This window comes from Plodia interpunctella, chromosome 4, assembly GCF_027563975.2.
Source record: "Plodia interpunctella isolate USDA-ARS_2022_Savannah chromosome 4, ilPloInte3.2, whole genome shotgun sequence".
Taxonomy (NCBI): Eukaryota; Metazoa; Arthropoda; class Insecta; order Lepidoptera; family Pyralidae; genus Plodia; species Plodia interpunctella.
The window spans coordinates 1,679,681-1,693,995 of NC_071297.1; the positions used below are offsets into that span (position 1 = coordinate 1,679,681).

Here is a 14,315-nt window from a genome sequence, read left to right on the forward strand (position 1 = left end):
AACAGTACCAAAATTAATGACGTGACTCATATTCTTAGTAAATCTTATTTCAAACCATAATCCGTGGTTCTTCCTGAGAACTTTGGTTAATTTCAGACAACATAACACGTATACGTTATTAGCATAATCCAAGCTAGGTATTGTGTACAGTTGACAAAGAGTTAACTCGAGCGGGTAAATTACGTGAATGGGCTTAATTATATGAGAGAACTTTGACACAAAGCCGATAAGGCACCTCGTGAGTGCCCTGCTTTATGGTATGGTAAACAATAAAGCACCTGTTTGTTATTCTGTCATTATTTTGGCCTTAACAAGTGCATCCAGGATGACCTGATGGTGACCATCAATTTGGCTGTAGGGACTATGGACTAGATGTTTAGGGGAAAATTAAAAGGAAAATTGTATTATTATCACATATTATTTAACTCCTTATAGATCCTTGGTAAATAAAGAAAAGATTTAGTAAATCTTTAGAATGACATCGAATAAGAAGATGAAGGTACACTGGAAAGCATTTGAAAGCATGAACTTTAGTTTGTGCGCATGGATTATAGTGATAATTTAATATGATTTTAAGCGCATGTATAAATTATTTGAATAAAGGGTGCATTGCTTCTGGATTTATTTCATAGCTGATAAAAACCGTGAATCCAAATATCGTTAGTAATTCTATCTTTTCTGATAAAAAAAGGCTTTGACAAAAAGATGGACAGCAAACTGACCACGTAAAACTTTCGAGTTCCGCCTTACCCTTAACTTTCTCGCGAAATTAACAATCAAAATCTGTCAGTCAGAAACTTCCAAAGAAAATGTTCAATGAGAAACTTGATTCAGTAACCCTTCTGATTACGATCCGGTTTATGTGAAAACACAGAAAATCAACAAACTTTTCGCATTAAGAGCTCGTCACATCGAAGAGTATCCTGTTCGTTACCAGAATGAATATAAAGTAGCATTAATTTTAAATCGTCTTGGCCTAAACTAAGCCACTTGTTTACAACGTTCCAAATTGTACAACTTTAGAACTTTTACTACATAATTTTGTCGTATTATTCTGTGTATATCCCGATGTAATAGTCTTGCAGCATCACAAACCTATACCAATTTTTTTGGCATTTTTCATAAAGCAATTTAAGATCCACAGGTGAATATTTTGAGTTACATAGGTAATTATTTTCTTATATTTCAACAAACTCTTGGTTCCAAAATCAAAAATCAAAATCAAATCATTTATTCAGAAATTAGGCCTTCACATGCACCTTTTCACGTCATATTCTAAATTAAATGATGTTTACCAAAGCTACAAACTACTGCTTCCTTTGTATGGTAACCTTTATGCATTTTCTTTATGAAGATGTATAATGATACATACATATAGGTACTGTAATGACACTCCTTCATAACATTTTAAAAACCTCTTTATTGTATTTCGAACGAAGAATAGAAAACCAACCAACCAGATTTATTTGATGTATACATGTTTGACGCAGTCAAACCCCGGAGCTGAATAAGATTACCTGTATGTAACAAAAGTATTAAATGTTATCTGATAATAATATAATTTTTATATATAATAATATATTTAATTAATAAGCGATCCCAATCGCTACAGTACCTACCTCAAAATGTTTAACAAAAACACCAACCAACTGACACCTTCAAAAATAAAGTATTTAAAACACCGACCGACGGATACCTCCAAAAAGAAAACGTTTAAATACCAACAAATCTTCGTCTGACAAACAAACAGGAGTAACAATTATTCGGCATCATACAGAAATGTTATACAATCAGTCCCCAATCCCCTGCACCGGCAGATTAATATTGCAACAGGCGCCACCAGGTGGCGCTGTGGCCAAATTGAAAATTGCCGACGTCTCGTTCGACGCAATTGCCGCTCGACTTTGGTTAAGATTCTATGCATATGCATGCATGTAATTGCTTGTAACGGATATGCGGTATTGCTTTGTGACACACCGTTTCGTTCACATACAATTTCAAGGAGTTGGAACAAGCAAATAGTCACATACATTTCATTTTGAAATCTCTATTCTGTGCTAGTTTTCAGTTATGATCGCGGAGCCTCGAAGCCAAGGATAAACCTAAAAATTTTGAACATAGATTTTTTACGGCTGACCGCCTGTGACCCTTTTTGAGAAAACTGTTGTTGTCTTTTTGCTGTCAATGACATATTTAATTTCGAAGTGATGAGCAAGAATCAAGATTAAAGAAATTACTTGGATTATATTTTGCGTTACAGTAAATGAGTTGTACAGTATTTTTTTTTCCTGCGCACATTAAAGTTAACGTCAAAGTTGACAGTGCAACCCACCCTAATATAATTTATAATGCCATTGTTATACAATATCACAACATGTCATTTTTTAATTCAATGGAAATAAAAAATATATTAATGTTTCATATTTTTATATTTCAGTTTTTATACTTACGTCTATAAATAAATAGTGTTACATGATCTTGGAATGTTATTTTTAATCTCTATTATTTTAAGTATTAACAATATAATTCTTTTTAGTTTCACTATGGTAAACAAATTACAAATTTCATTATAGGCACTTATGAAATAATAAAAGTAACTTTTTTGGAAAAATGGTAACTGTTGTCGAAATATTTAAATTAGGAACAAAATGGTTTTAAATAAGATTATTTTAACTTCAATTTTACCTGTTTTAGATGATTGGAAGCCATTATAATAATCACTAACCATTTCAATTATAAACAATAGGTACATCAAAGTTATTAACCTAAATAACATAATAATATCATCTCCCTCTCTCAAACTGTCGTATTCCTAGTTTCATCGTCGGATTATTTTACAACCGGCCACCTTCCTGGCGACAACCCTATGAGGGTGAGTTGCACCAGTCAACTTTGACGTTGACTTTAACCGGCGCTCCACTGACGTTCAGACAAAATGGCGTACTTTGCGTTTTTCTGCGCAGTCAAAGTTGACTGATGCAACCCGATCTTAAAGAATCCCGTTATCAGCTGTTAAGGCTAATCTATCTTTATATATCTGCCTATTATATTCTCTATCCCCGTACGATATCCAGTATCCACATAAAATATGATGAGGCTATTCTAAGGCGGGAACCACACGCCTTAACACCATTTAACATCACTAATATCATAACCTAGAACAGTCCTTATCATTAGCTATAACAACCTCCGGAGCAGCTGGTTTCTTCAAATCATTCCTTCCATCTTCCTTGACTAATTCTGATGTGGAATTATTCTCGACATCTTTCCTCTCGATTTCACCATTTTCTACGTTCTTCAAATCTTTCTTACCGAAATCACTAACTTGTCTAACAATATCTGTGTTCTTCATATCATTTTTTCCAATTTCACCAATTTGCCTAACAATAACTGTGTTCTTCAAATCTTTCTTCCCAATTTCACTAACTTGTCTAACAATATGTGTGTTCTTTATATCTTTCTTTCCAATGGCCTCAGCTTGCTTGACTGTGTCTGGTAAGGAATTATCAGCTGTATCAGGAACGAGGAAGGTAATGAGTCCAGCTATAAGTGACACTCCACCAAACACCAAAGACGGTAGACCATACCAATAATGCACCTGAAAATAGTTAATTTCAATGAAAAAATATGATAATTGTTGTCTCGATTTACTATAAAATATATAACTTTCAATATAATAACCATAGGTGGAAGGACTGAAACTGTATATTTTATATTTAATCATATTACTCTCTATTCTATTGTTTTCGTCCTAGAGTGATATTTACGAATTAATAGAATACACAAAAAATGACATTGCGTGTCACAGAACATTACTGAATAATTTTCAATCGCTTTTGAAACCCTAAAATAGACATTTCATATATCCAGAAAGCTATAAAAAATAAACAATATCCTCTTAAATGAACAATATCCTCTGTCACTATGGGGTAGTACTGTCCGCTATCTGGAGATAATGAGTTGCCCATGCCCAGAAAAATCTCAAATATTTTTATTGAAGATCGCAGATTTATCTGCGATTCTGTGTGTGCCTGTTTCTGTATTTGAGTCCATCGGATCCGCATAAAGCTTAGTGCAGGGGTGAATTTCACGAGCGTTTTTAACGCCGTTGTGGGCTATCATTAGTGTTTACTCAATTGTACCATAATCAATTTAATTATCCTATTTTATAAATAAGTAAATTATTGGTACAATGTTGATTTTATAAATGTTTAATTTAAAAAAATATATTCTTTATTCAAAAAATATGTCCGACACAAATGAAACGCTACACGCCGTTATAAATAAGTAAATTATTGGTACAATGTTGATTTTATAAATGTTTAATTTAAAAAAATATATTCTTTATTCAAAAAATATGTGCGACACAAATGAAACGCTACACGCCGCGTTCAAACAGTCGTGAAATTCACCCGCAGGTCGTTGAGGTTTATCCATTTGTCATGTATTTTGCTCGAACATTTCCACAACACAGTGTCGGTGCACCATATTTCCCAAGCAGAATATTGCAATTAGCCGGCCGGAGCCATAACGTCCTGCAGTTAACTATGACATATTTTCTCAAGGGACCTTAGGCCTCCATTGCACGAGCGCTTTAACAGCGCGTGTAAAAAAGTGTTGCAATGAAACATAATGTTTATGTCACATATTTAATTGTTTTACTAACACAATAAGTAATAGAAAGAAAGAAAAAACTATTATTTGCTCAAATATTATCAATACCTAGTAAAAACAGCACAGCGGGTTATGCTTAAAACAAAATGGCCATAATGGGCTAAGCTCATCTCGCAAGTATGGACTGTTTTATTGATATTGTTTGATAAATTATTTATTAATTAAATTCAATGTGTAATTAAAACGCTTTAAATACACTGATCTTCTATTAATGGCTGAATATTTGTGCACTAGTCAATGGTTTTTTACAAATGGTTTTTTAACGCGATAATGCCAATTAATTTGAAAATAAACTTGGTGGTTGGCAGAGCGTTTCGACCGCTGCGGTCGCGCTGCCATTACAATCCGTCAATTTTCTTGAGGAAGGAATCATTTCCAAAATCAATCATTCATAAAATTAACATTATAATTAATGTACTGTATATAATTATAGTTAATGTAATGTCTGTCTTTGTTAAAATTTGAAAAATTTCAATAATGACAGCGCGACCGCAGCTGTCTAAACGCTCTGCGAACCACCCACTTATGTCGGAAGCGTTTGAAAAACCGCCAAAGAGTAATTGATTTTTTTACTCTTGTGCGAATCAGGCACCGCACCCACAGTCAGTTTAAAATAGATGTGAATTGGCTGAGGGGCGATGCGTTATATAAAGATTGAATGGAAATAAACTAGTTCTTTTTTTCATTTGTAAACGACTGATTTGTAAAAACTTAAGTTGGTTAAGGTCGTTGTTCGTTGCCATATCGTGAAGATTAATTAATAAATCTTTGTAATACGTGACGGCATAATTAGTCGTTTAGTTAATCGCGTAGTGAGGAAAGTATTTTTATTTCTTTCTTTAATTAAGACTATATAAATCTTATTTATTCATTTAAAAGTTTATGTACATAATATTCTGTACATATTTAATGTATTTGAAACTATATTATGTAGACAAGACTTTAGTAGTTAACTGAGCGATTCTACTCTGTCTTTTCACGTGATATGAGTAAAACAATTTTTCCAAGACAGAAAAATGTTTCTGGCAAATCTCTCTTTCATCTGAAATTTTTCTCGGTTACTTCCTCAGCCATTGAGCGTCGGAGACCCAGGAGCCCCTGGGAATCCGCTGCAGAAAAAAGATTCTAGCTAATATTGCTCGTTTAATTAGTATTGCATATGTAAACACTAAGCGTACCTCACGGTAATTAACTAACTAGGGTGAATACTACAAATTTTCACAACTTACCAACAGGGGAGTTTGAGGAGCTACGATGGACCCTATCCTTCCCAAAGAGGAGCACAATGCATGCATCGAATTCCTGGTGTAAGTCGGGAACAGTTCTGATGTGAACATGTATGTAATCGTGAAGTAGAAGGAAGACATCAACTTGCTAGACATGTACATTATGAGTGACAGCCAGGACAGATCTGAAAGTTTTATATAACTGAATTTATCTCTCACTAGCACTCGGGTTTGCTCGATTAAAACTATAACAAATTATACACTTATATCTTCTTTAAGAAAAAAAAAGTAAAAATAATAAAAAAAAACGTCAATTCGGTAGTTTTTGAGTTTATCGCGTTCATAAAGACAGACGCGACTTTTTATAATACACGAGGTAACGAGTTGATAAATATGAAAATAAAACACATACGTAGAACATTTAAAATGACGCTGGTCCTATTCTAGGGCGGAAACCACAAACCTTCTTTGTTTTATTTCAATATTTTCTACTTATAATTTGAGATGGTAAAGTTTTATAAAAATACAATTGTCATCAAAAATAAACAGTCATGAAAAGTAAATTTTACTAAAGCAAGATAAATCATATTCAGCCATCTGTCAACATACAATATTGATTAAATGGAGAGCGGTATGTAATGTTCGACAGTCCATTCGAATAGCAATTCATTCAGAACGAATGAATACACAAGAAGTACATAGAAACCTAAATACTTAACTTAGTACAATAGGTCTGGCTATCCAGACGGTTTGCCTCAAACCAAACTAAAACGTAACAGGAATATACTCACTATCAGGCAAGAATGGGTGGGCTAAACACAAAATGGCTCCAACCAAAAAAGATGTGATCAAAGGCATTTTTCTCTTGAAATAGTTCTGTGATAATAATATTATAAAGTTAGCTGGTACATCCATCAGAGATATCAACGCGAAATTCACATACTTGTTCCCTTTTAAGGATACAGAATTTATTGATAATCCATAGGCCACAAATGTCGACGTCGTCCACCAAACCAGACAAATCGAGAATCTCTTCAAAATTATCTTTGATTCGAACGTCATCTTCAGCAATTTCAAGAAGTTTACATTCTGTTCCCTCTCGCATTCTATCTTTTCTAACAAAGTTTTGTCTATTTTGATTTTATTTTTCTCGGCAGCATTTTGTATAATTTCAACCGCTTCGTCTTTCTTGCCTTTAATGAGCAACCATCTTGGACTCTCGTCAATTAAGTAGAGATATGAGAAGAATAATAGTGCAGGTAGGTATATGACCCTGAGGAATGACCTCCAGTATGTGAACTTCCATGCTGTCAAAGATACTAATATACCTCCGAACGGATAACCGAATGAACAGAGTATGTAAAACAGTAACCGGTTTCGCGAGGACACAATTTCGATTGCTGCAACAAAATAAAACATGAATTATATTTACAGAAACTATGCAATTCTTGACATTCATTTCGTGTGTATATTGTTTTAAGTATATTTTTGTGTAGATCACAATATATATGTATATCACAATATAATTAAAATAATTACCCCATGAAAGCAGATAATAAAAATATATTTTTTATCTGTAATTTATGTACTTTGTACATGTTTCAAGGAATAATTACCCCTTGAAGCATGTAAAATAATTAGGGGTAATAATAAAACATATAAAGTGCAGTAGATAAAAAATATACTATATTAATCTCTTGTAATATATATATATTAATCAACTAGTAAGATACGCATGACGTAGGTATATAGACTATACATGTGCTGCGTCGTTACGAACAGTAAGATCTGATGATATATTTTTTGATATCTCACTCGATATAAGATTTATTTGGTACTAGATTTTGCCCGCGGTTCGCTCGCGTGAATTTCATAGTAAAATCTCAGTAATTTTTTTATCGCGTACTATGTAAGACTGGTAAACATATATGATTCAAATTCGCATTTTTTCTCATCTTTAGTTCAATTTCTTGTTTCCCGCTGCATGTCTCAAACTTGTCCAATCCCGCTTCCTGCTATGTAACGTAAAATAGATTTCCCGTACCGTTTCCTACATATTGTGCCATCATATTTTTTGCAATGTGTCCCGTCCCGTTTCCCACTACGTGTTTCCTTCCAATTTCCCGCTATCTACAACGCGTGCGTCCAATTTTCCATGGCCTACCTACCAAATTTCAAGCGAATCGGTCCTTTAGATTTCGAGTGATGCACATCAGACAGACAGACAGACAGACAGACAGACCGACAGACCGACAGACAGACAGACAGACAGACAAAAAATTCCAAAACTATATTTTCGTCATCTATATCAGTATCCAATGTACAAATTTGGCCTTTCTTCAATTTTATTATATGTATTGATTTTATAAGTGTACACACTCAATATAAACATGGGAGAGCAGGAGTCTCCTATAGCACCCTCTAGGAACTCCAGGATGACAAACAGCCAGTAATTGGATGTGAAGCTGCGAGCCACGCCAAACACTCCTCCCAGCATACCCGTGATCACAATTGACAGTTTTCTGCCTAACCTTGAAGAATATAAATAAATATATTAGTACAAATCACACAGATTGAGCTAGCCCCAAAGTAAGTTCGAGACTTGTGTTATTGGATACTAACTCAACGATACTATATTTTATAATAAATAGGTACACCTATAGATAAACATCCAAGACCCGAGCCAATCAGAAAAAGATAATTTACTATCATGACCCGACCGAGGTTCGAACCTTGGACATAAGGCCTTCGACCATAGGGAATAGGGGAATAGGAATACGAATTTTTATTACTTCCATTACATCGTTATTACTAAAGGAATAATAGTATGACTTTATTTTTCAAATATATTCGTGATAAAAAATACCCATATGTTTTCCAGGCTATATTCTGCCCGTGCACCAACAATTCGTTCAATAGATTTTGCGTGAAAGGGTAACAAACATACACACATACATCCTCACAAAGCCTTATAATATTAATAGGTTTTTACAAAATGTTTTAGAGGTTCCGTAAAGGAAACTTAACGATGCGGACTTGCCTTTTACTTTAATTAAGAAATGCAGTTTTATTGCAACCGCATCAAAACGGACATTTTAGTTACAAAGTCCTTTAAAGTAAACTGCCATGCTTGACACGTTCAGGTCATTATTGTGTGCATTTGTTACACTTTTGTGATTTATGTCGCTTTTCTTAGTAATACTTGAAGAGTATAATGTACTGTTTGCTGTTTTTATTTGCAATTTTATTTTAAAAGACACAAAAACATTAATTGGTTTTCATGTTTTTCACAAACATTGTAAATATTTTTGAAATCCAGTCCAACTCAAATATTTAAATTTATTTCATTAAACCATATGAGTATTCTGTTTAAACATTACTCAGAGACCAACATGAAATAAATTTAAATGTAGATTATTAAAGGTGTACAAAATATATCTACACTCCATTTTTTCTTACATGTAAACAATCGTCACAGTACCTAACTTATTGTTGAACTTAAATTAAATATTCAAACCTATCTAATAAGGTAAAACATTTTTATTAATCTCGAATGTAATTTTTCTATAATCCTATTTAATTTATATTGCAGTAAAATCATAAAAATGGTAAAACTGCTTAAATAACAAAACTTGTTGGAAAATGAAAACGGGAGTTTAAATACATACAGATATACCTTTGGTAGATCCTACAAAGTAACTACAAAACAACAACAACAAACAACAATAATTATATAAACATTTTTAAAAGTAGACGCAATAACTGTAACAAATCGGAAGACTTCTTTAAACAATGAATTTCACAAGCGTTTAAACGCGGCGTGTAGCGTTTCATTGGAATCATATTTTTTTTTAATTAAACATTTATAAAATTAACATTGTTTCAGTACTTAACTTATTTATGAAATAGGATAATTAAATCGATTACTGTGTACGGTACAATTTAATAAACACTAATGACAGCCCGCGGCGGAGTTCAAAACGCACGTGAAATTCACCCTAATGTAAACTTGAAACTTCGCTTAGGATCCACTCAAGTTACCGTATCTTACCACTTCGTATATACATAGTTTTTTTATTACACCCTTTAGTTACCTGTCGGACATTGGCCCCACGAGCAGCAAGCCGACCATATAGCCAAAACTATGCATTGTCCCAACCAAAGTCCTTTTCCAGTCATGACAAGCTAGCGCGAACTATAGAAAGAAGAAACACATTCACATATAAAAAAAATAATATTGATATTAAAGGTTTTTAATTTTAATTTCAAATTCAAATCATTTATTCAGAAATTAGACCTTCACATGCACTTTTTCACGTCATTTTTTATATTAAATAGTTATTTCTCACAAGCTACAAACTACTGGCATTTCGGAACGACCACTGCTGAGAAGAAATGCTGAAAGAAACTCATATGAACAGTGTTGGTCCCTATCATGCCAGAATGCCTTACCATTATTGTTTCTTACAATGTTTTTTTTTCTAATAATTATAAAAGTACATAATGTACATAGTCAAAGAGTATATCAAAACAGGTAACTGTGATCCGAGTGCTGATTCAATATATATATATATATATATCGATCTAATTTTTGCCAGCCCACCTAAGGTAACTTATCTTACTATAGATATAATGTAATCGTCCAAATCAAAAGCGACCTTATGGCGGCTGGCGCTTAAATCTTTATTGCCTTGAATCCATAACAACGACAATAATGGCATAAGTGCCGGACGTCATAAGGTCCCTTTTGATTTGAATGACAACATATAAATATAATTACTGGTGGATCTCGTGTTAGACTGAACAATGACCAGTAAATCCTTTGAATTTGGGACCAAAACAGCGCTAATAATGCAATTTGTATTTATATCTTGTGTTTCATTGTCAACATTTGCGATGCCTACATATCTATACTTATGAACGGTTTCCTACCAGACGTCAACCCTTTTTGGGAATGCTGTTTGCCTCTCAGCTGTCAAAGCCCCTGCTATTTTAAGACGGGAGATGCAGAGAAATATTTTCACACAAACCTCTGCAACAAAACTGTTTGGATTCTCGTAAACCCATTCCGAACATTCTTCTGTGTAGTTGGTTAGACTTGTGCACGTATCATTCCCAAAATCGGCATCTTTACACCTGGAATAATTTATGTAGTTAAGTTTTCTTATACCACTACACTACTTATAGGTAGCTATCCACTTTATGACTATATATCCACAATTTACATGCCTACGTTTACACGTTCATTTGGCAATAAAATAAATTTTACGTCAAAAACTAAATAACTAGAGATAGTGTACACTACCTTTCGTTATTTAACTTTTGACAAATCTTCTGTCACAGCTCCAGCGCTGCGGTGCTCTGGTTATCCCATGCGAGCTTAATCGTCGCAGATGGTTTTCGCTCAACAATAACACATTAGAAGTAGGTCCGACAGGACTAAACCTATACAGTCGGCTTTACGGCAATTTGTTTCTGTCATTAAATTTTGTAGGGAATAAAACTGTTTTAATTGTTCAATTCCAAAGTCTCTCTCACTCTCTCTCTCGTCAAAATGCCCTGTGAATTTGATTATATTAGCACTGGTCTTCTTATTCTCATGACTGTACATACATACTACACTGTATGCCACAATAAAAACAACCTTTTTGCTTCTTCGTACCTAATCCAATTTTCTATATATATCATATTTATATTCTGTATTAATTATTGTGTTTTTACTGTCTTTGGAAAACTCAACAAATTACCTGCGTAATGGTATCCTTTGTTATATTGTATCCAATGTCGCATTATAATATGCTTAAACAACTAAATCAATATGTGACAAAACATAAGGTTTACAGACTTGTATAATATTGTACTGACTTGTACAAATTGTATGTTGTAAGTATTCATTTGAATATTAAAATTATTTTTTAAAGCATTTAAATGGACAATGGTAACAAAGATCTCCAATCACACAAACGGATCAATCTGACACATATATTTTAGTTTTCATCAACCACCACTTGCTTCCGGTGAAGGAAAACATCGTGAGGAAACCTGCACACTGGTTGATTATTATTAATTTGTGTGTGAAATGGAAAAGGCAATGGCAAACCACTCCATTAATAATGCCAAGAAAGTTGTTGCGCATTCCACGACCCTCAGCCATGAGGCGAGGAATACGACTATGAAGAAGAACACAGATTTGTTTTTTTTTTTACAGATAACATACTTTAAGCTATTGTACTTGCAATGTATTCAATAAACATCACACGGTAATTATAACAGACCACCAATTTTGTTTACGGTGAAGGGAAACCGTGTGGCGAATCCTACTCTCGTATGTTTTATTCCACATAATGCCTGCGACATTTAATAGCCAATGTTTTTGTTAAGACCAAAACAAAGGTAATACTGTTGTAATCTTAATTGGAATTTAGCGAACATTGATCCCACACCGTACCGATGATGGATAAACACTGCAACTTCGATTCGACAACAAGAATATCATTTTTCTGAGATCTTCACCAGTATCTAATGGAATGTGTTTGTTTTTATTATCAACAGGACGTTTATAAAGACTGCCATTCTTTGAGAACATCTTGTATTTAAGGTTTAAAAGCAAGATATTCCTTTACTTGACTTACTAATTTAGTTACCGACGATAACAATGATGATTGTTACAAAAATCAGGTAAGAACTAGTCGGACTGACATGAAGTTTAAATTTATATTTTATACTTAAACTTTACTATTAAACTGCAAAATAAATATAGCATGCCTATAAATTGATTACGTTTCTCGTAATGTACTATATGGTGGTATTCGAAAAATCACGTTAAATGCCTTTAGGTGATAAAACTTTAACGTCCTGAAATAAGTATAATGCGTGTACACATACCACATAATTTTAAATTTAAAACGATAGTGGTCAAGAGGTTAAGGCCATCCGCCTGTGATCGAATGGTATCAGGTTCGAATCCTACTAGTGTCACATAAGTTTGTATGCCAATCTGACTTATGTATAGTAATTTTAATAGACCACCACTTGCTTACGATGAAGGAAAATATCGTGAAGAAACCTTCACACTGGTTGACACTTTTAGTTCACTAAAGTATATGCGAAGAAGAAAATGTAGACGGCAGGTAGTCGTACAAGTCACATCAGATGACTTTAGGCGACTTGATTAAAATCTGACACCAGTATTAGCATTAACGTACTCGAAAAAAATCTTAAAAGTTTTGAGCGAAACAGCATGTAATTGTAACCAAGAGACCTCCTCTGGAAAAGACAGTTTTCCATTTATCATTAACATAATAAAGTTGACTAAAAACGCTACCTATCTAAACCGTGTAAATAAAATAATTGTTCAACTTTTTAAATGTATAAATACGCTTTTTAATGTATAAAAAAGTTTAAATGATTTTCGTGTATACACATATATTTTTAGAGGTGACAGACATTATTCTTCCTTACCATTTCCCATTGTTAGCGTTGTTGATGTACGCAAATGTGCAAACAATCATACAAACACTTACCTATATGCAACTTCTTCAGCTGAGAACACGAAGTTGCTACAAAACACAGCATTGGAAGCAAGAGCCAGGAACGACCAGAACATAAACATACAATGATAACGTCCAAACACATTGAACTGTGTCAAAACTTTATCCAAATCACTTGTCTTTTCATTTTCACTCATCTTTAACTTCAAATACAACGAATGAAATAAGATTTATCAAGATTTAAATTCAGAATCGTTTAATTTTTTATTTATAAATATTTCTTTTAAGCCAGCCAATAATATTTTTTAAACTTTTTTTAAACGATTCAAATTAACTTTTTTGGTTTTTTTTTATATATTTACAAACAAGTGTTATCAGCCAGTGAACCGCGAATGCAATGTCGCCGAGTAGTGAGCCATAGAGTATCGTCACGGTCGCCACGGTCGGATGATTACTAAATGAGATTGTTAAACTGATTGTTAGCTTGAGACGCCCCTCTAGATGTGAGAAGTGGGTTATTACTTTCTTATAAGTCTTTATGACGTGCTAAAAGCATGTATATTCTATACTACCCAATGTGGGAAGGTAGATACCTTCCTGATAGATATTAAATATACAGACAACTTTGTAGTATTGTCAAATTAATTGATTTTGAAAACTAACCATACTTACAGCCTTACAATAGATTAAATAAACCTTCTTTTAACTTATGCAAAAATTAACTTTTTTATATTTAAATTTAGAAAATTCAGCTGTGATTTTATTGGCCGTCTACCTAATGCTTTAGTTTACTGTTTTTGCCCATCCAAGGTTATTCCTTAGTCGCCACGTACGGCAACACACAAACAATATTAATTTATGCACACGACAGTGAAAGTCCGGGCGCAGGTGACCGTGAGCGATGGCCATGTGGTCACACATTCCA

General features: G+C 33.5%; 1 protein-coding gene across 1 annotated transcript; it reads right to left on the reverse strand.

Moving 5' to 3' along the window:
- Positions 1-2,410: 2,410 nt before the first annotated feature.
- LOC128669433 (organic cation transporter protein-like) lies at positions 2,411-13,895 on the reverse strand. The gene is made up of 7 exons (XM_053744270.2): positions 13,424-13,895; positions 10,931-11,036; positions 9,995-10,095; positions 8,280-8,431; positions 6,692-7,300; positions 5,904-6,085; positions 2,411-3,598 (listed from the first exon to the last, which is right to left on the reverse strand). The coding sequence occupies exons 1-7, from the start codon at positions 13,585-13,587 to the stop codon at positions 3,149-3,151; spliced, it is 1,764 nt and encodes a 587-aa protein (XP_053600245.1). The 5' UTR covers positions 13,588-13,895; the 3' UTR covers positions 2,411-3,148.
- Positions 13,896-14,315: the final 420 nt, after the last annotated feature.

Coding starts and splice junctions, on each gene's coding strand:
- LOC128669433 (XM_053744270.2), bottom strand. CDS start 13,587: ATGAGTGAAAATGAAAAGACAAGTGATTTGGATAAAGTTTTGACACAG. Junction 11,037..13,423: donor GCTGAAGAAGTTGCATATAG/GTAAGTGTTTGT, acceptor AAATTATTCCAG/GTGTAAAGATGCCGATTTTG. Junction 7,301..8,279: donor CTCTCCCATGTTTATATTGA/GTGTGTACACTT, acceptor ATTTTGTTGCAG/CAATCGAAATTGTGTCCTCG.